The 23,208-nt window shown below is 46.5% G+C and overlaps 1 protein-coding gene across 6 annotated transcripts in view; it reads right to left on the reverse strand.

Annotated features, from left to right (window-relative positions):
- The window catches only part of qkia (QKI, KH domain containing, RNA binding a), a 44,627-nt gene extending 21,419 nt beyond the window's left edge, over positions 1-23,208 (reverse strand). For 2 of the 6 annotated variants that reach the window (XM_048975351.1, XM_048975348.1), the window contains exons 1-3: positions 22,777-23,208; positions 11,513-11,655; positions 1,312-1,428 (exon numbers count right to left, since the gene is read on the reverse strand). In XM_048975351.1, the coding sequence (XP_048831308.1) occupies positions 1,312-1,428; positions 11,513-11,655; positions 22,777-22,921 (405 nt within the window). In that variant the 5' untranslated portion in view covers positions 22,922-23,208. The remainder of the gene's footprint in view (positions 1-1,311; positions 1,429-11,512; positions 11,656-22,776) is intronic. The other 4 variants (XM_048975350.1, XM_048975349.1, XM_048975353.1 and 1 more) reach the window with 4 other exon arrangements.

Consider the following 23,208-nt stretch of genomic DNA (forward strand, 5'->3'; position numbering starts at 1 on the left):
TGCCAGTTACTTCTTGCTTTATTTTGCAGTGCTGTTGGTGATTCTAGAATTTGTCTAAGACAAAATTAGAAGCATCTAAGGAAGTAGATAACACTGAAAACAGATATTCTTTGGAGAAGACATTAGATTGCCGGGAACTGAGGGGCGGCGTGCCCACCTGACTCAACTTAGCAGCGTATTAACTGTCCTCACAGCATTTGAATTCCGATCCCCAGACAGATCCAGCCCAGTCTGAGGGGCGGGGTCTGCTAGGGAAGCCCCCAAGAAGTGGACATTCCAGTGAAGCCACACGGCTGAAAAGCGACGGTGGCATCAGAGCAGAGGCGACAGAGTGCGAAGGGGAGACCAGTGAGGAATGTGGCGATGGACCCCCAAGCCGCCCTTGGGGGCAGGAGGAGGGCAGCAGCCAGCACCTGCGTCTCATGGTCAGTGGGACACACGCCCCCTGCCGGATCCCTTTTCCCCGCCACATCTTTGAATATGAATGAGGGTCAGAAAAACAGGCACATTCCAAAATTACAGTAAAAGCTCATTATGAAATCAAAGCAAACAAAAAAAAGAAGAAAAAACAGTTTTATGAGGATACAAAACGGGGAACTAAAGTGTATCCTCATCATTAGGGGAAAAGCAGAGTGGAGTAGATACATCACACCCTGAGAAAGCAGACAGCAGAAATCCTGCTGCTCCCCTCCGGGGTCTGGGGCCCTTTCAGGATGCGCGGTCGGCTAGGGAGGGGCCCCGGTCGCCCGGCTGGAGCACAGCGCCCACTGATAAGGCTCCATAAAGGAGAGCTGTCAAAGTGACTGTGCCCTGACTGTGTGGGGACGTGTGTGTCAGTGTGAGCGTGTGGAGAGGGGCACCAGCACTGGCACTCGAAAGAGTGACTTCTATAATCTTCAACTCAAATCTGGCACCAACAGGTGGCTCCCCTCAACGGAGTCCCATCAGTGCTTCTGTAACCCACCGCAGTTACACAGCATATACTGGAGACTGCCATCACTTTCTGCCAGACTGATGCCACCAACTGACCAGAGCCTTAAACTGCCCTTCAGGCCATTAGAGATTCCCACTCCTCCAAGCAGCACCAGCCTGAGCACCTCATGCTGAAAACGCTAAGCAGTGTGTTTCCTGTACAATCTGTCTTACTTCCTTATTTCTCTTCATATGTCAATGAAGTTCTAGTTTGTTCATCACATGTACATTTTGGGTGGTATCTCCATCATGAATGCTCAGAAAGTGCTACCATTGGCTGTTAACCTTGCCATCAACACAATCACCACCCCCTCTTCTTGCATGGCGGCATCTACTTACCTTCTTCCTGTCCCTCATGGAACTCTTTCCTCTGACCATGATCTTGCATCCAGTTTCTGCTTCCAGTTGCTTGGCAGTCAGGCCGCGGGGGCCCAGGATCCTCCCAACGAAGTTGTACTGGGGGAGAGGAGTGAAAGTAATTAAACAATGACACACTCATCGAACAATGATCAGTTAAAAACCGAACCGTCTAGACTTTTTCACGCAGAGGGATAATTGACTGCAGCATTTCAGGTGAAGCACCTTGCTCCCAGCCTCAGTACAATTCAAAACTGCAGCCCTAACCATCATGCCACCTGCTGGGAGGCCAACCGTTACTGTCCTCTGGGAGCATCCCAGCTCAGCCAGCCCCACCATTGTTTGTTTACCCTTGAGCTCCAGCACTAGGATGCTGCTAATCTTATTATCTGGCCACTCTCAAGCAAAAAGCTAAGCACTACATGCATGTGTTCACACACTCAGATGGCGTCTGCTGCTCTAGTCAACCAGCAGTGACCCCCCCCCCACAGAAGACAGAATTGCACAAACACACCAACACTAAATCAGTGCCATGCTTCCTGGCCATGCTCTTTGCGCTTTACAGCAAAGATTTTGGAATTCCTGCCATGTTGGCACAGGAAAATGAATTCTTTCCGTACAAAAATAAAACTACAGGGAATTAGAGAAGGCAGAAGGTGAGGGCTCTGCCAAAGAGCGTGTCCTTATCAAGCCCCTTTCACTGGTGAGCGGCCCAGCAGCTTGGTACCAGGGAAAAGTATTTACTAGCGTAATCCTCTCCACTTCAAGCTGGCTTCCAAGGGGATCAGGAAAAAAAAGTGTTGAAATAATCCGAAACATTTTTTTGTAAAAATGAAACAGAAAAGGGAGAAGGGGGCACAAAATAAACATGAGGTGAAGTTTACGAGAGCGTCGGGTTTCAAGTGGGGCAGGGGAATGGATGCTGGATTCCACACAGACATGTTTGTGCAGACCTTCCTTATCAGAGGCTGGCTAATCCTGCATATAGACAACAGCGCTTTGTTATCTTACAGCCAATAAAAGCTACACCAAAATACATCAGGTGCCAACGACCTAAAAAAGGAAAACATGCACACCGGCTAACATGGAAAGTCACTGGAGGAACTGCGTTTAATTGGCATCTGTTAGTGAAGCACCGGCTGATTGCCTAGTGATGGAAAGATTTTCATTCTGATCAGCCACTCAGTGTAAATACAGCCAGTGTCGTGAGTCTATCAAGTAGTTTACCAACTACTGTTTTTGTGCCAACTAGTAGTGGCCGATATGGTGATATTTTATCGTTTAACTGCACCCACAGCACACATTCCAGAGGTATTATAAGAATCATGATACAGCAATACATTTACTTTTTAGTAGACACTTTTGTCCATAATGACGTACAACTGAGGAAAAAAGCACATTGTAAACATGCTACTGAGGAGCTGATTAGGCACAAGTGCAGCTAAGCTGGGTTTCCAATGAATGCCCAGTTAGAAGCACATTAACACCATTATTAAAATGACAGGACAAACCTGCACGCTCAGAGGCTGCAACAGAACAAAAGCAGACCAATGTGAAACAAGGCGACTGAGGTCTGCTTGACATCCCAGCACCATCTGCATCTCACTTTTTACAATTATGTCCGAGTTCATCTCAATTCACTGGTTAGATCTTGAATTAAAAACTATTTGATCTTGACCCATTTAGCCAACTTTATGAAAAACAAACTTTAGATACCATCGGGTTGCTAAAAATATTGTACTTGTGTCACACGGTAAACAGCATGAGGCCCATAGACTGGTCGGCTATGCTGTAAAATGTAGTGGGCGGCAAGTATGATGAAAAATTGATTCCAAAAAAATGGTTTGAACTTGCGAAATCCTAGGTGGACCAATCTACAGTATTTAGCAAACGGTGCAAAGGTGCTGTTCGCACAACAGGTGCCAACAATTCTTTTAACCACCTGAAATGTTAGCAGCCCAAATAGACAGAATATCTGGCTATGCATGTGTGCATCATCCTCAGCCGCATCGTCTCCCACATCTTCTTAATCAAATGGAAGAAAACTTCACTGATGCAAAATTCAAATTCATACATTTTAGTCATTTATCCATTATTTGTATTTGTTGAACAATGAGTTCAGAAGTCTGCCGTTTTAACGAATGTGATAAGTACATTAAACTTTTTTTTTGTTTTGCTATGATGAGTCTATTATTTTTTATGCACAGAATTTTGCATATTCTCTTTGCTAGCCTCTTCCATAATGATGCATGTCACATTCCCCAGGTCCCACGCTGCCAATGCCAGAAGCAGGGGTGGCCCATCACAGGAGCTCCACCAGCAGAAACAAGCAGGCCACCCGGGCCCGTCTGGACACATTTTAGATAGTCAGAGGGGGAAAGCAGAGGGCCCAACAGCCAAGAGAGGCACCTGTAAACAGAGAGCGCCATCAAAGTGTAATGAGGAGCGCTTTGGTCTGGGGAAACATTCCAATAGAAATCCCATTTGCACATAAGCAGCCTCTGCACACTCGCAGGCAGGTAAGGAAAGCCAAGCCACCATCGCCATGAACATGTTGATGCTGATTGGACATGGCAGAGACCAGGAGGTGCCGGACAGTGGGGAAATTGCTCACTTTGAATTCTGGAATAAGACAGTAATTACAGACACCAGGACAAGTGGAGGAGGAGGCCTCCAAAGTATGGCCTTGAGCAACAAAGGACAGAGGTGGGTGTGGGGGGTTGCGAACGTGTGACAAACAGTGGAGCTTTGGCCGTTTCCATGCCAATACCATGGTGCTAAAGTCCAGCTCCACAACCTGGTCAGCGAAGGTCAGCTGCTGGAGTGCATAAAGCAAAGGTCTGTGCTACATGGTGTAGAGAGTAATCCCCCTTTCCTGAAAGGGGTTAGGGAACATTCCCCCACATACAGTGCAGAGATGAAAGCTGGAGCCGTTACCTGCTTTGGGACCAAAGGTGGGGGGTGGGGGAGAAGACATTTGCTTACCCTGTCTGTGGGAAGCCCTGATCCAAATCCTCTTAAACTTTTGAGATGTGTTAGACAAGTCAGGAAATTTATGCCTAAAAAGCTTTTGATAGTAAAGAAGTAAAGTGAAGTAAAGAACCCATCTTAAAAAGGTACAACACTGGCACCTTCGATTTGGTCATGGAGACATTGTGACTGCTACCCACATACTGCTTTGCCTGGGAAAGTCTGCACATACAGCAACAAACGTCAGGAAAATCAAAGCCTTTACACTATGACCTGTCTGCACTACACTAAGGCCAGAATTTTAGAAAACAAACTGATGAATTACAATGACAACAACCGTGTGAGCACAAATGCAAGATACCTGCCAAAAAGCTCTGACTGAGGGAGGGAGCAGAAGGATCAAAGGGGATAAAGTGGCAGTAAAGGCCCATAGTCAAAAGAGGAACCCAAATCATGAGCACTCATTCACATACAGAATTGAGCTATGGAATACTTTTCGATTCAGTTCTTCACCATTAGCAAACAAAATGAATGCAAAAATGTTTCCCTTTACTCACACCTCCAGATGTGCCCAGAGTGTCCTTCAGTGCTGGGTTCCCTTATTTAAAAGTCTTAGAGATTAGAGACCAACTCCTTCCCTGTTTTATCTCCATTTCCAGCAAACCACTGCAAATAAGCAAACCCCCTGCCACAGCACTCTAGTGCAGAGGGGAGCTTACTCTGACATTAAAGGCCGTCAGTTTAGCCTTGTTATCGGCTCTGAACAGACACCCAGGGCAGCAGGGGATGGGGGAGGGGGGCGGCACTGCTGGAATGCCCTGCACTGCCCAGCCCAGAACATTTCCTAACTGGGTGAATGACAATAAGGATGGGCGACACCACACACAATTCCAGCATTTCATGGAAAGAAAGACCGGCTAACTACTAATAGTGAAGCTGCTAGCTAGTCATGCTGGCAATGAATAAGGCTACTTCCTGAGCAGACTGGCTCAGCCCACCAGTGCTCCCTACAGTGGACAACACATGGACAGCCAAGTGCTCAGGGGGGAGCCCACCTGGCCACCTACATACACACAAAAGCCAAGAGGAAGCAGAAGAGACAGAAAAATTACAGAATTCTGCATTCTTTCCATGGATGACAAATGGAAACAAAGGATGACAGTGATGCATGTTTGGACAGTGGAGGCACACTGACATTTTATTTAATAGATGCTTTTATCCAAAGCAACATACAATTGAGAAGGCAGGATCAGACAGCCACGAGGAATTGGGGGGTTAAGGGTCTTACTGTAGGGCCCAATGGTGAACGCACTGGGCTGACCCAGGGATTCAAACCAGTGACCTTACCGAGTTCATGCACGGCATACGAATCCACTGAGCTACACACAGCAGTGTAAAGTAGTGTTTCTCAAACTAGTCTTCAGAGGCCACCAGACGGTCTAAATTTTTGCTGCCTCCCAACTCTCAGGGATTTGGGATGAAAAACGTGGACTGTGTGGGGGTCTCTGGAAGACTGGTTTGAGAAACACTGGTGTACAGGCTTGGGATAAGGATACCACCCTTAGACTACGCTATGGTTTTCAAGCCTATCCCACTGGCTTGGCCTTTTCGTGCCTTGTTGAACATTAACAATGCCCCCTAGTTTACACTGAATGAACTGCAGACACCTGCATTCAGACTAGTCTTTACAATCCCCACTAAAGGTCAGCCCCCCATGGGCCCCACCCACTTACAAGACCCCTCTCACCACACAATACAGATGAATACCAGTACACAAGCCTTTTTTAATCCTTGATCCTAAGCTGTTTCAGACCTAAATAAACTCCAAAAAGAATCAGACCAAAGCAGCAAAGCATTTTTATGGCTGTGGGCCAATCAGAAGATCCTGGAGGTGATGTCCAATAGCAGACATCTAGCAACTGCAGAAATGAACAAAATCAATGATAGGCTGAGTACGGCACATCGAGGCTGCACACTGGCAAAAGGGTCCATTTACCAGCAAAAGTCTATGCAACAAAGGATTAGCAAGTAAAACCCCTCCCCTGCTGTTACTATACTAATGTTCTTCCAGTTACAGAACTGATTACATTGCGCAGGTGCAGTGTGCTGTGACCCACAGCCTGACTTCAGCAGTGAAACAGCACACATTAAGAATGAACCTATCAAGCAGCAGATGTATTTCACATCGACACGCATTGATACAGCACGAGAGGTGAGGTGGGTGGAGGGAGATGTGCCGATGCCTGCTCCTCCACCGCCGAACGCCGGCGATCAAAGCGGCGAGAATGAGAAGCGATGCGGCCGTCATGTTCAGTAGCCATCTGTGGCTCTGGCTGCCGCCTACACAGCCCATGGTGCCTTTCATCCACTGCCGGAGAGCGACACCCCCTCCCTGTCCCACCACCCTTACAGCAGGGCGGGAGCCTCGGGCCTCTCCAGTGACGACTGATTCCAACTCAGTCTCATGACAAAAAAATTTTTTAAAAATCTTCCTCGAAAAATAATTCAATTACAGATCTTCCTCACCCGCCTGCCCCAAACTTAGCTGTTGGTACAGGCCCACAGGGAAATGACAAGGGCAGTGTTGTGGTGCCACCCATCAGTAAGAGGCAAAGTCTTCTCCAAGGCAGGTCCCTGCTGTGTGAAGCAGCCTGCTATTCCTAGGGCTTAAGTGGGATATCCTCACAGAGGTCGAGTTCTGTCGGCATGTGACCATAAAGACATCAAACTCAAATTCAATTAAAGAATAACCCTTCCCTCCTCAGAAATAGTCAAAGGGTGAACTCACATATAACCAATTCCAGGTGCTACAACATTTCTGGACAATCCCCACCCCATTAGTAACGCGGACTTAGATCACATGGGAAGGATCTTCATGAAAGCTGACTCAAAAAACAAAAACAAAAGAAAAACAAAATGAGAAGAGGCGGCGGCGGCTGGTGAAGAGGGAGAGCCACAGAGAGGTGGAGAGGGAGAGCCACAGAGAGGTCCCGAGACAGACAAGTGACGATGCGAGTTAGCTTTAATAACCTAACGTTTAGATTCAAATATTTTGCAAGAACAGTAATTTGGCCTCCATCACATTCTCGAGTTTGACATTCATCGTTTGAGAGTTGGCCATAAACAACTAAACAAATATTTTTGGAGCTTGTCGAAAGATCAGACGGCACGCAAAGCCAAAAACAATACTGAGAATGATTCGGGTCGCATAACACACACACACAGACACAACACAAGTTTGTTCAGTAAGTGTATACTAAAAGCCCTGGCTTGGGTACGCCATGCATCTTCGTTTCGGTAACGTGCCTCGCCCACATAGACGAGTGACCGTGGAATCCTGCATTTCTCTCAGTAGCTTTTAAACCTTCCATTGATGTTAATTTTACATTTTTGATAACGAGTCCAAAATGGTGTTCCTAGAGCATACAGTAGTAACTTTGTATATACAGTCACATAATTTAGATCTGTATATTATAAAAAAAGGTCTTAAATGTTATAAATAGAAAATGACAAAGTAATTTGATATGCATAGTGTACAATACCGTTTGTTTAGTAATTGGTAATAGATTGACTTTTATATGATCGGTCAGGCTAGCAGGCTGCTATGGGCAGCGGTTAGGGGTGGCCTAATAACAGAAGTATTTTTTGAGAATTGTCACATTGACAGAGATCTGTCACCCCTAACCCTCACTAATGTGAAGGGCTTACTGTATCGAGTCTTGAGGCACTGTCAATTTATCAATATAAAAACAAGGGTGTGCAAATTAGGACAACCATTCATCAGAATGCGAGGTCATCAATTAATACCACGCTGCACCACAAGGAAGGGTGCAACCAAAATCACGTGCTGGTACAACCAACTGGGAAAGCTGGTAGCAGCCACTACTGCAAGTTTGTCTGGAGCCCTGAGACACATTGATCTGAATACTAAACTCATGCTACACAACTGCCTGCCCGAGTTTCACTCCACTTGAGTCCTTTCTAATCTGCATAAAAAGCTATCACAACTCGAACATAGGCTTCGCTTGCTTAAACAGAGGTGCTATGACTGGAAGTGTTCAAAGGCCTTTCTAAATTGCTGGTGAGGACTGCACTGAGCTAATTTCACTCACTTTTGAGTTCCAGAGCCATTTTCTGAACATTAATGGTCAAAACGGGACCTTGAAGCATTTGGGGCAGTCATTTCCCAAGTTCCACAGTTAGCGGTGGCAAAAAGGTGCTGCCTTAGGCGCAGGTTTGGTCGTGGTGCCAGGTGCCCCCCCAGAAAGGCACTTACATTTTGCAGAGCGGCCAGAGAGACTGCCACCTGTTCAAATGCTCAGGCATCACGACTCTCAGAAGGTGCCAGCAACACACCGAGAGCCAGGCATGATGACGCTAACAAAGGCCGACGCAGCAGCGCATCGCCGCACGCCACCCCTCTGCAATGCAAGCTGCCTGAATGCAGCCACACGTTACTGCCGAAAAGAGCATGTTGGGATAGACCAGCTGCAATGGACATTTCCCGGAAGGAAAGCACACCATCCACCACTTACACGAGCCAATCTGGCAGGTGACACTCGCCCACACAACCGTCTCTCGACTAGTGTCTCTGCCCTGATCACCACCAAAAAGCAAAATATTTCTTCAGACTCACCGCAGTGAGAGAAGTGGGGCTTTGGGAGGGGGGGTGTCTCATGTTTTATATTTTATTTTTATATAAAAATATAAATAAAAAAGTTATATATGATGCATAAAGAGCTAACAAGCCATTTAACATGCTGCACCCATGGAAGTTCAGAAACGTTCAACTGGGCTGTGTCTCTCGACTGCAGAGAGGCTAATTAAGAGGCCCATTTTAATTCACATTTCCTTGGGTGAGGGCACTCTGACGGCTGCTGGTACATTCCTAAAAAAGCATGTGACCAGGTCTAGCACAGTAATACAAAAGCAGAACCATTATATTTGCTAAAGGTGCCCACAAAAAGAGGTGTGGCAGTAATTAGAGAACAGAACAGTAGAAGGTGCATAAGACAACTCATCTGTTCAGTTCCAATTTGCAGAGTCACTCACTGTGACATTGTTCAGCAACACAGGTTCTGGAATTTCCATGAAAGAATGCTCTCACATAGCAGGCACTACAGGTATGTGCCAGGCTGAGCAGTCACTCTCCAGCATGTATCAGGGACACGCAGAAGCAGTATCTACATCTGAAGACATGAAGAACACCAATGGGACAGAAGAGGTGACCACTTCGGTCACCCTATACCTCGCCACTAAAGGGAGCGAATCCAGTTTGATGAAGGGTGTTTATCTTAAAGGATTGAAGGTTATGTCATGAAGCTCACGATACTGCTTGAGGGGAGGGCCAAGTCTTCAGACTGCATTGAAACACCAGACGAAAAAGGGAACCCTCCCCCAAACAGGTTTGACTGCAAATATGACCAACTGGATTCCACCCATCTGGCCCCTCGCTGCCTAAAACCAAGTACTTCATGATAGTGCCTGACATGCCCCTACAATTAATACTACAAAGTAATTAAGAGCTGAGAACAAAACCAGTACAGGAGGCCTTTCTGGTGTAGTGCAAGCTGTCGTGCCTTATGAAGGGGGCTATGATGCGCCCACCCAGAGAGGAAGAGCGGAAGGAAGCTTAAATGAAGCTTCCCAGTAGGAGGAAGAGTTGCTGAGCTACCGAAGACCAAACACTTTTAATGGCAAACTAAATGTTCTCCCTGTGAAAAATGAGGTTGGGGGGGAAACACAAAAAAAAAAAAAAAACACAAGGAGAACGAATAGATATTGATTGGCTGCCTGCCCACGGCTCACACACTGACTGACACTTGAATGGGGATTTAGTAGGAAAGCGTCCAGGCAGCTTCTGCTTAGCGTCACGCGTTTGCATGTTTACTCTGAGCAGAGATTAGCAGCTGACAGAAAGCAGGGGTGTCCACTTACGGCACCAATGCTTAGCCACCAGCCCAGCTTACTCCCCACTGTTCTCATTCATGTACAATAAATCAAATGGAAGCGAAGCATTTACGCTTGCATTTCCCATCTCACTATACTCAGGGGTTCATTCTAACATTCTTTTTCCACAGTCATTAAAAACACGAAAGCATTCTGACCTTAAACTAGTTAATTCGCTGGAGGGGAACCCAGCTCTTCCATGGTCAGACCTCTTATCAGTTATCACACACATTACCACATGTGGGAAGGAGCTGTGTGTGTGTTACATGGATTCCCACCCACAAATACCCATATGGCAGGGGGTGCACGCTCCCCCGCTCCTAAAAGACACACAGCCAGACGGAACAGGGAAAGCAGAGATGTGGCAGGGTTCAGGGCTGGGGAGTATTCATCTTGATGGAGAGCCGAGAATTTTATTTATGATGGCAGCGGCTTGCCGCCGAGTGCAGCCGGCCTTTATCAGCTCTGTCAAGAGGAAAACGCATTTCACGCACTGCTGCCCCTGCGTGCCCGGCCTGCACACCCTTCTGCCGCCCACCGGATTAGGGAGAGAAGCACTTCCCTGGGGAAGGGGGGCACACAGCTGTCAGCCTGCCCACCTTTAGCACAGGCATGCAGCTAGCTGCCACTGCAGCCCCCCCCCCCCCTTTTTGCTCACCACCACTAGCCTTGACATAGCCCAATGCTTATCCAGTGTCATGACTCCATGTCAAACTGGCTGTGAGAACGGCCACGGTGCAGTCAGAGCAAAGCGGGAGTCACAGCTTTTTCAAGCGGTGAATATTTATGAATTGGCACGTTCTTGGCCCCCACCAAAAGGAATTACCACAGTGAACCTCTGAATTTCACAGTGAGTAAACGAGTATGGGAAAAAAAAAAAAAAAAAAAAAATAAAAAATCACTGAAAAGGTTACTTTAGACCCAAGAAAGCGGGACTGTAACGGCTTTGAGTGATAACCCCATATTGCAGAACTGGCTTCACTGCCAGCGACAATCACACAATAGAGTGTGATTACCCATAATCCCACACTCAAGACAGGTTGCCACTCCCTGGACACTGGTGAACCTAAATAACCAGGTTACATGCTGGTAGGTGCACATCACCCAGAGCGCCGTATGAATGGGTCAATGACACACATCATTTCCAGTCCACTGCTAGTGAATAACATCAGGCAGAATGCCTGCATTAGAGACAGGTGAAGATGCAGAGACGTATGTGGCAGAAGATAAACATGAGTGCAAGAGAGGCAGAAGGGGAACATACGTCAGGATACTCTTTCACAGGCACAAAGAGCTTCTCCTGCAGGTGCACAATGGGGCCCACAGGTTCAGGTAACTCCAAGGGGTGTTTCTCCACCAGGCCATTCACAGAGTCGCTGTACATGTCCTTCCGTACTCTGGTGATCTCTGGAACAGAGGAATAAAGAAATGAACAAACAAGGAAGGAAAAGTCATCTGTAATGATGTGTCAGGAAAAAAAAATACATTCAGCAGTATTTCGGGGTGGTGGTGGTGTCCAGCGAACTCAGCCAGTGTGCCTGCATTTATACCGATAATTATTAACCCAAAAACCCAACAGAACCGTGACTCAGACATGGGGAAACAAATCACCAGACAACGATTCAAACATTTGAACCCAGTTCACCCATCTGCTTGAATTATCCCTTTTAGAGGTTGATGGAAGGATGGAGAGAAAGGAAGGAAGACTACACTTGAACAAGCCAATCCTTCATAGTGAAATATGGCTGCAGCTGTCACGCTATCAATGACAAGAAACAGACTGGGGGGTGGCCTCCTACAGTACCAAGAACAAACAGAAGAGGCATTTTCTGACAGAACAGCTTTCACTAAAAAGGCTGTCCAGGTAAAGGGCTATGGCCCCCTATGGCCAGCCGCAGGCCACATGTGGCTGACACCCCACCCCAAACTGGGTCACACTGCAGGGTGCATATGTGGTGTCACCGTGGATGTCACCAGTGCAATATGTAGGCACATGGGACTAGCAGGGTTATAGGGATCACTGACGAAGAGCAGGTTAGATTCCAGTTCCACGGCTGTTGGGATGACTGCCGATCTGACGGCAAGAATTTTACTGTGAAAACCTTTGCTTTCCTACCCTTCCATTAATTCCCTTTCTCTCCTGAAATGTCACATTAACATAAAGTGGCAGAAGAAGGCCATCCGCCAAAAATGTGCAGCGCTTGACAACCCCTAATTTCAGCTCTGCAGCACTACTGAGAAAGCCCCTGTAAATGCTCAGCCTTGCTGAAAAGATTACCTGCTGCCATCTTGTCCTCTGAAAGCCTTTGTCTCTGCCCAGTCTCGTCAGTGTGCCTCTCAAGGGCAAAGCAGCACATCAAAACAACAAAGACCACAGAAACTACTAACGTAATGTTAAAGCAGAGGAAGCCCTTAATGGTGCACACCAAAATGCCACGGAAGTTCAAGCTTTTGGAAAGTCATGCCAGAAGTGACAGCACATAGCAGCGGTGAGTGTCTTTCCTGCCAGACTATCACTGAAGGAGATACTTTCATGCAAGGTCATTGCACACAGGCCAGCTCTAGAGACTGCATTCAGCTTTGTTTTTGACTGGATATTTGCACCCAGACACTGAAGGGAGGCAAGACAGGAACTTGCTATTTACTGAACAAAGATGAGACTATGAGAGATGAAGATGGCAAGAGGAACACTGCCACAGACAGCTGCATCCAGGGTCCCCCATATAGGCCAAGGATTCGTAGTCATGCTTGCTTCACAGATCGCATCTAGTCAAACAAAATGGTGCCTCATCAGTCCTTTGGAGCCTGTTAGGTCGTCCAAAACAAATCACAGATGGGTAGGGGTACCAGATCAGAGGTGGGCCCCAGAGGGTGCAAGGACGATGGGGCCCATCTGCTGAGCACACTTGACAGACCTTAAGGCTGGCCTGGGGGCAGAAGGAGGGGGGCTTCTGGCAAAGCCATGCTTCAATGACTCTTCTAAAAACTACTAAACTCCACCGGGACTCAAATCAACACTGAAGACAATTATTCCAGTGAAACTATTCTTCACTCTGAACACCGTTGGTAATTTCCTGCCTAAATTTTTTAAAAGAAAAAGGGATCCAGAAAGTCAGAGAGACAACAAACTGCTTGGTAGAGACTCTGGCCGCCTACTCTTGAATATCAAGTTATTAAAGAGTGCACTAACTAGTACATCTAGAACACGGAACATCCAACAGGATATCCAAATCATGTTTGCACCAACACTGCAAACCGAGGAAGTGGGGAAGGTTGATGCTGATATCTGAAGTACAGCGATGCTGATGAGGAAGGTGGGGCTTACACTCAACCAATACTAACAAATCAGCAGTAGTCTGAGGGATTAGATTCCCCAAAGCAGCTCTAAATGAAGCCTGATTAATTGTTAATGCCCATCACCTGAGAGTGCTCGACCTAACAGTGATTAAAAAGATCTGTGGTCAGGGAAAGCCATGCCTCATCTACCTTCCCCTGGGTTATACCCCCCCCCCCCCCCAGATTAACACAGAGACGCTCTTTCATCTGTAGAAGACGGAAACATCCACTTGAGATGAGTAATATTTGCAGAGGGGAGGGAGGCCAGGCAGATGCACATGCCTGTGGAGGAGTAGTGAGCGATGACTAAACAAACCTGGGCAGTGAAAACATTTTGCCGAAAGAAGGCATCAGAACTTTGTAAAGGAACAAGCGTTTTCCCACTCCGGCAGGGAACGAATGCGGAGAGACGACAGCCAAGCCTTTCCTTTATTTACACACTGAATATCCAAAAATCTGTCTGGCTCAAACAAGGGGTTTGCTGGTGGGAAATAATTTTTGTTTAAAATTTCAGCAGATTTACTGCATTATGACACTGCAGTCATGTACTACTCAATCTGGATGAAACACACCAGACATATAAAGGTCAGACGGAGGAGAAAAACACACACAGGTATGCAAAATGTATTCTACAAATAAAACTGCAATGAAAAAGTTATTTTGCAGATCGCCTTCCTATGTTGTTCAGGATGTTCACCAGATATGTATACAGTGTTTCCCCTACCATTACACACACACACACACACACACACACACACACACACACACACACACACACACACACACACACACACACACACACACACACACACACACACACACACACACACCCTTGAAGGTCAAGTTAATTTAATTTAAATTTTCTATAAAGCGTCATATCACAACAGAAGTCATTTAAGGTTACCTTTCCTATAGAACAGGTCTGTACATTGCCATCTTATTAAACAAACTAAACAGCCTTATGTTATTCATCTTATTTACACAACAGCTTGTCATTTTGGTCTCTACCCAGTCGCGTGTTTACAATTCTCCTCTGCTCTCTGTATCGTGCATGGCGGAGCTCAGCACAGACATGTGCGCGCACACACACAGGTGAGCACAATCCCACCAGCGGACAGACAACCACCTGAAAAGCAGACAAAAATGTTTTTTTTTTAAAACTGCTGTCACCTGTCGGTGTCCATCTGCCCCCGCCCCCCCCAAGCTGTAAACCTACGGGAAAACACTGTGTGTACTATACATAATATTGTATAGTATATTATGTACGTCTAAGATATTTCTGGAAAACAAGTTTTAATAACAAGGTCTTTAAGAAGACTGACAGCGAGCACATTACCATAAGCAAGCAAAACCATGCAGGAGCACATGCTGGGTTCTGTGGAAGAGCCTTAGCTAAGACAGGGACAGATTACCATTAAGAGACACTCAGTGTAACTGCATTATGGTTTGTCGCCACTGGGGGAGTGGGACACTGAACTTGCCTACTACTCACAAACGACTCCGCGTACAAGAAATGCCAGTCGTGAATCATGAAAACAGATAATGCAACCTCTTATCAAGTCACCAAAAATCAAAATATGGATAGTCTGATCATCTAGTATCATAATCATCTGCCCCAACAATTCTTTCATGGCAGGGATTTCCACAGCACAGGGACAAGCACGGTGACAGCCAATCTCAGAGCGCTGAATCACCACCTTTACACGGTTAGACAGGGCATTACCACAGGGATCTCTCCATCTATCATTAGAGCTGTGCTGGGGAAGACAATAACAAAAGCAGCGGTATGCCCAAGCTGAAAGATCTGCTCTCGTTTCAAAACAAACACAGCTCCTACACTAGATATCAACTTTCCTTGATAAAGTTCCATACACAGGGTGGAACCCAGGAGCAGTAAGGAAGCTAAAGGAAAAGAATTCTCTCTGCAAAGGGCTATCTGATGGGGGGGGGGGGGGGGTTTAAACTTAGCTGCCACCATGGGGTCCTGCCCTTGGTCACGCCGTACTGCCTCCACGTCACCCCAGGGCTTCTTGCTACACAATTAAGTTGGGAAAAAACCAAAAGCAGAGACTCCTCGCACTCTTGGACATTTAAGGAATACGCATGGGTACAATTTATTCCTCAGAATTCTCCTACGGCTCACAAACGCCAAGATCTTTTAAAATGAGAGAAAGAGCCTTGTTGTCATCAAACTGGAGGATATGTAGCGTTAAATTGGAAACCCTCTTAAGTGTAATTTACCAGAGTAGATTCCTGGGGAGTGTAGTTAAAATGTTTCCGCATGCAAACACATCAAGATTCTTTTCAGGAGGCATCGAACAGATGCTTCCAGAGAAAATTACAATTCTGTAAAAAGCAGCCAAGTCAGACCCCAGAGACCATGGAACACATTAAATAGATCCAGAAAATTACTCTGGAAATGCATCAACTTGACGGGGATGTGCTGAATTGACAGGTCAGATTTGTCTCAAATTACGATGCTTTACTGCGTTGCTTTGAACACACACTGGCCATCAAACATACACCACTACACTGGTAAACTCAGCCCCAACGAGATATTCTACCATCCACAGTTCTAAAAGTTGTAATATAGACCAACACTACAGCTGGTGCAGAATTGCTCCTAAAAGCACACCAGGAAATGAGAAGGGGACAGGAAAGAGTGACCAGGATGTTGACTGAAACTACATTTTACTGACCATGACACCCCCCACAAGCAACAATGACAGGAAGCACCCTGCTGTCAGGAGGAAGGATGGAGCCGGCCCCGTGGTGGTAAACAAAAATAACTGGGGTGTTGTTTCCTACCCTCGTCTCCAAGGATACAATATTAACATGCTATCCAGTCTGTCCAAAACAACACTCCCACCATATGCAATGCATCTATATGCAGCCACCCTTTATTCTGAGTGATGCCTTTTGAACTCAAGCTGTTGGGATTCCACGTCTTGCAAGAGGTGGTTACAAAGGCTGTGAAAGAAGACATTCATCTGTCAGGGCAGGAGGGCACCAATGATCACAGCTCTGCGCATGTTGACAGTTATGCCGATTTTATCAAGGACAGACTCAGGAATCGTCATTTTTCTGCTGTCAAAAAAACGGAACCTTGCGGCTCATATCATTTAAAGAAGGGAGAGACGCTGCTTACCTCTATGGCTTCCCCCATTTGTACTAAAGGTGAAACAGCCAGTAAACCACAGCCACACACTCAGTTTTAATCATGGAGAAAAAGCAGCTTTTAATGACAAGACTGGTGTGAGATCAAGGCACAGTGCTCTCTGCCATCTGGGTCAGTCTGCCCTGGGAATCATTAGGCTCCTAAGTGCTGATGGGAGGCACGACCTGTCTGGGAGATTAACACACTAAACAGGAAGCCCACAATCAACATGTGAACTCTGGAAGGGGAAGGAGACACACAGCATCCGGCTGTAAAAATACTGTTAAGTACATAAAAGGTATGAAATTTCCAAAAATGCAACTGAAAAAGGCCAAAGATGAAATGAATAGGCAGTGGGACGGTGAGCACATGGTGCATACTGACCCAGGGCTAATGCAAGGAGACAGACATTTACAAGCTTTTAACGGCAGTGTGAGGGCTCAGATGAAAGGGAGACCAAATCAGTGACTTGGGGGAAAGTGCAGGGGGGGATTTGTTCTCCTAGAACTGGCAAGCAGCACAGTGCCACTGATCAAGGGAGACACTTACACCATCAACTGCAGGACCTAAAGAGGGAAATCCTACTGCATCTGTAGATAACATTACACTCCCTAAACTTACAACAATTCAGCTTACTGTGAATGCAGCACAAGGTCAGACCATGCAGATCACTGCACAGAAGCTAGGTTTTTAATCACTTCTGCACAAAGCTACACTGCTGTAAGTCAGTGCATGGTTACATGGCTAGGCATCTGGGAAGCCGTACCTCAAACTTGAGCAATGGCCTCATAGGTAGAACAAGGCGAGTATCCAAATATTTTTTGCTAAATCCCACAAATTCATTCCTCTCAGCAAAAAAAAAAAAAGTTTCCCTGAGATTGCTCAGCAGACTATGGATCTGTGACCATGTCCACAAAGTTGTGGGTTCAAGTCCCACAACCGGCAGAATAACCATATTATCATTGAGCAAGATACTTAACCCCAGCTGTTCCAGGGCTAACTCTGCTCTTTGGTCTCCACCAAGTTTGCTTAAGTGCAGATCTGACAATGTCCAAACCAAAAGTGTCCAATCATGAAAGGTGCTTTCTTTCTTGATGCTACTGTAAAATAGTAATCTTCATAACTTCACCTCAGCTGCAAAAAGTCAAATTAGCCACTGGTCCCCATGCATTTCACATATTTTGCACAAATTAGATTGCAAAAAGCAAACATATTTAGAAAAAGCAGAACAAGCAAGTGCCAGTTTGCCAAATACAGGAAAATGTCATCATGGAAACCTTCAACCTGACACCCTGTCATGTGATAATCATGTGAAATATTTTACCAGTCAAGCAGCTCCGACTAGTCAAACTGCATCTGAGATACACAAGAACACTTCGGAAACAGGCTTTCCACATAACCAAAGGTAGATGCTCTCAAGGCCTCCCTGTAGACCACAGGACTCCCCCAGGAGGGTGTACTGTGTGGGGCAGTAATTACTGTTCACTTGCCCTTGCAAGCAAAGCACACACAAGCAAAGAAGCAACACCACAGGCTGCTGCCAGACAGCTAAATTATTCATGTAAAATGTATTGCCTTAAACGCCACCCAAAAAACGACAGGACCACAAACTGTGGATGGTTCGATTGATCGTTGCGGGACGTTAAGTGGATAGCAGGGAGGGAGCTAGCATTTGATGGCACTAAAAGTCTGACGCTTCTGTTTCACTACTGTCGTCTTGCTCGTTACCACACACCAACTCGGGGGGGAAAACTGAAAGACTAAAAAAAAACAATTCATAAACAGGGGATTCCACCTATAATCCTTCACTCTTCCAGGCAACACCTGAAGAGAGGGTGAGGGGAACTGGCATGACTTACAGATGTGGCGAAACGCTATAAACATTTGGTGGCTCATATGCCAGTTTTGGAGGGGAAAGGGCATCAGTGAAGACAGATGTGTGAAGTTCTATGGCAGGCAGCTGGAAATGCAAAGCTGAAGCCCAGCATTTCTGCTTAGGGGGAGCTCTCAGGCAATCTATTCAATTAGTCACCAGAACACTACAAACACAAAAACACTTTTTATGAAAGGGGGAATAAAAAAAATGTAATGGTGTCTCTGAATGCATTTCTTCTCAGGGACGTTTCCTTTTAAAAGTTAAAGTTCTTGCTTTCTGCCTGTAAACAGGCACAAGTCGCCTTTTTAGCATAAAATGGTGACATCCAAATGGGGAGGGGCAGAATGAAAGCCTGAAGGCTAAGGATGGGAGCAGGGCCTGCTCCAAGCCATTCCGTCAAAGCGGCTGTGTTGCTGTTGCAGGACAGCCCTCATTCCTCACAAGGGTGAGGGCCACAACATGCACCTGATAACTTGTAAAGTAACCAAGCAATGTGCACTAATGCCTCTTGTGCTAATCGGCTGCAGTAAGAGGCCTGGATGTTAGTGCATGGTGGGGGGTGGGTGATAGAGAGACTCAAGGGTGCAGGCTGAGGTCCAGATAACAGGAGAGGCTGATGGGAGACTGCTTTATCAATCAAGACAGGCCTGCTAGGACCCAGCCAGATACCACCTCGCAGAGGGAGGAGTGTGTGCAGGCATTAGATAGCGCAGAAGCAGTGGTCTGAGCCACCAAGCATCTGCAGTACTGCATAACCAGTAGTTCAGAGGGTGCGAGACTTCTGTGGATAAATGTGGTGTGAAGCTATGTCACAGCAACTTATACATGTACCAGAGTCCTGTCAAGCCAGACACGGCCAGAAATGGGGAACTGTCAGCACCAGCAGCAGGTCTGAAGGAGCAGGGGGTGAGGTTATCTATTCAACTCCAGGCACAAGACAGTAAAGCACTTCAAGTCAAAGTTAACTGCTTTCTTTGTGTGACTCACAGTGACAACAAGCCTAAACATAGAAATGTCTGCTCATACCACACTCGACAAGCCACAACGGGCACTGACCTGGAGACACCATGACAGGGAGTAACAATTCATAATGCCATGGACAGCCTGCCCCCTCCAGGTGACAATAAGCACAGTGCTTCAACTGTCACAAAGCACTGGAATTGGATATTGGTTTCACCCAGCAACAGGGGAACTAGAAACATGGTTTGATAACTAAAGGCCGGTGTGAATAGAAATGAAACCATTTTCAGTATGAAAAAAAACAAGAACCCATGCAAAATCACATCTAAAACATGAACTGCAGCGTGAAGGAATTCAAAAGTCCACGACACAAAGCAAAGACACCTTCAGTTCAGTTAAAGTCTGGGCAGTAGCACTTGTTCCTCATAGTGGTCATAGTTGAGAGGGGGTGTCACTGGTGGATCAAAGGGTATCTGATTGCTCTGCTCCATGGAAACAGCTGGGCACACAGAGAAAGCACACTAAAGATGGAGGAATGTGTGATGTGTGTGCAGCTGCCAGAACTATTGTGGAACAGGTGACAGCAAAGACCACCTCCTCGCCTCTCAGGGTTGTGCGAGTGGAGATTATCGCCACACGCCCCGTCTGCTTTTTGTGCCTCAGCTCCACACCCCAGGCAGCGTCACTCATCTGCTAATCAGGCACCAGGACTGAGGGGTCACCTTGACGCAGTACAGACATGTGTTGTATCTGCACCATTAGAATAGCAGCTACTGCTCTGGCGGTCACACCCAACCAGGGTATGACTGTCTCTTCTCAAAACCAGGGCCCAATGTGACAAAAAAATCACAACGGTTTTTAATTTAAAAAAATGAAGACTCCTTTATAAGAAATTAATATTTTTTAAGTACAAAACACAATGTCCATATTCAAAATTTCACATAATTAGAAGTTAGCCAGTGGAAGAACACATGCTGGTGAAACTTAGCTACAAACATGACAGTCTGAAATATTCCACAGCCAAATGTTTACACTTAAGATGTCTTTCAGCCAACTCCTTGCACACCAGTATTTATGGGGGAAGCTTTTGTGGCTCCTGCATTCGGTGGAGACCAGACAGTCAGACACGCTTGGCTGCGAATGGCAGGGAGCACGCGGGCACAGCCAGGAAAAAATACACAGGCTAAACAGTGAAGGGATTGTGCTCTATGGCAGAAGACAACTTAGTATGTAAAGTAAAACCTACATTCTGGATACCCCACAAGCCAATAACAAGAATGTGAACAGCACAGTCTCGGCAAAGGTAAAAACAAATCCGCCCAAGCGACGGAAATCAAGCAATAGTCGACACCCCACCTCATTTTTGCTTTCATGCAGCACCAGTGAAAAATATGGGGATTACAGAAAATGACTCTAAGGCACAATGACTTCACACCATGCGGTGAAATACTATGGGACTCGGCCACGCAGAAGAGCGAATCAGAGAGGGCCTGTGACTGAGACAGGAAAGAGGACAGCAGGCAGTCAAACACAGGCTCCACTGCCAGCACGACCCCCACGCTCTACTCTTTCCGAGAGGGAGGGAGGAAGGGGATCATATTACACAGGGTGTGAAGACACCAGTCAGATGGTCAGCATTATGACTCTGCTCAATTTTACACACAAGTAAATGGCAGACAGGTTCAGATACACAAAACAGCAACTGATGTGATAATTCACTCCACTGTAAAATTTTAGTCATTACTCAAAGACAAAGAAACACTACTCCGCAGCATGTGAAACCTGTTCGGCAGGGGTTTTTTTCTGTCTTCACAGCTCAACTAGTGAAAATTGCGTAACTTTGCACAAAACGTGTTGCAATAATAACATTAGTCTTCCCTTGCCAGGTATAATTGGTGATAATTAAAACGCCCAAATGAACATTAAGCCTTCACGTATGCAAACCTAGGAGTCTGACGGTTACAACTTGTATTTCAGAAGGTTCATTAATATGCGGGGATCACTGCCTATGCATAATCCTGGGTCCTCCATAATACGTGGCATTAGATGACGCCTTCACAAAAGGGTAAGAGGAAAGCGCACCAGTATCACCCCTCTATCTGATTTCCCTAAACCACGACATGATGGAGCGCACAAGCTGTAACTCGGATTGTATTGGAAATTCCAGCCGAAAAGCAGGGGAAAGTGGCGCACTCTAGCGTCACCTACTTAATGCAATTATATAAAAGCTCACTCGCACTTCCCAGCTCCCCCTCGCTCTGTTATTTATAGCTGGAGAAACAGCTCAAAGTGCCGTTAAACCAGCTGCGTGAAATATCAGGCTTTCACTACTAGCCAGCAGCACTTTACCGGACAAAGGGATCCACTTTTAGCCAGAAAAACGTCTATTTCTGGAATTTTTGAGAAGTCATGACACTGTTCATCGGGGGTCGATTTCGACAAGCTTATGGGAATTTTCAGCGGCTTATGGGTGACAACGAACTAATGAAATGATTTTTCCCACTGGGTCGAAGGGACTCATTTAGCATGCACCCTCGCAGTTCAAAGGCAGCCGGAAACACATTCCAATACAGCCCATAACGAGTCTGTGCCGACTTAAAACACTGGGCTATCGTCCACTTCGGTTAACTTTGAGTACGAAACCTTTCCGAAGGACAGAAAACAAAAAAAAGTTTGGCTAAGTGACAAAACCAAATTAGGCGTGCCTTAGCCCATAGGCGGTGAAAGAAAAAACAGGCACATAGTGAATTTCACAAAATTAGAAAATGCGTTTTAAAAGTGCGTTCCTGCGCCGTGTGGTCCAACGAGTGCCCCAGACCGCATCGTATAACGGAAAACACCCAGACGAAAACAGTTCTACAGACAGGGAGGGGGCAGCACACAGAGTAACTGGATCGCCCTCTACTTATACACCTAAGTCCGGACAACTTTCCCGCAGCCAGTTCACCGGAGAAATAAAGTTCGTAAAGCCACGGGACTAGGGGACCGAGGTGGCCCCAAAGGTCGGCAACTTATTCGTGAAATCATCGGAAGTGGGTGCTCCTCTGCTAGTCCAGAAAGTGTTCACTTCGCGAAGTTGTACGTGGCTAACTGGCTAAGGGCAGCTAACTGCTAACAGCTAACTGGCTACACGCCTCGAGTGAAGCGCGTCGTGGCCGGGATACCACCACCTCCCCCACAGTCCCCACGGCGTCTTTACCTTCGTCCAGGAGCCTTTCGAGGTGTGTGAAGATACCGCAGAGGTTTGGCAAGCTGGCCATGAGCTTCTTTTCGTTCAGAAGCTGCATGAGGTAGTCGGGACTCGGCCTCGGTCTCTCCTTCACTTCGATCTCCCCGACCATCATCTTTGCGCCAAGGTGCGAGCAGCCCAACACAATCCTTCTTCACAAACACAAAAAAAATGCAAAATAAGAAAAAAAAAACTTGCTGAGCAAATCCCTCGTTCCCCTCACGTCGAGGTGGTCGCACCTGTCCGACTCCCCCAGTTAAACAGTGATTTATTTCTAATTTGCCGCTGTCTCTTGTGAGGAAAATAAAGCCGGATCGTCTCCTCGCCCCTCAGACCGTTGGCTCTCGCTCTACTCAATGCGCGCGGCGACGTTGCGATCCTCCGCCTGTGAGAGAGTATTCA

Source organism: Brienomyrus brachyistius, chromosome 14 (assembly GCF_023856365.1).
Source record: "Brienomyrus brachyistius isolate T26 chromosome 14, BBRACH_0.4, whole genome shotgun sequence".
In the NCBI taxonomy this organism is placed as follows: domain Eukaryota; kingdom Metazoa; phylum Chordata; class Actinopteri; order Osteoglossiformes; family Mormyridae; genus Brienomyrus; species Brienomyrus brachyistius.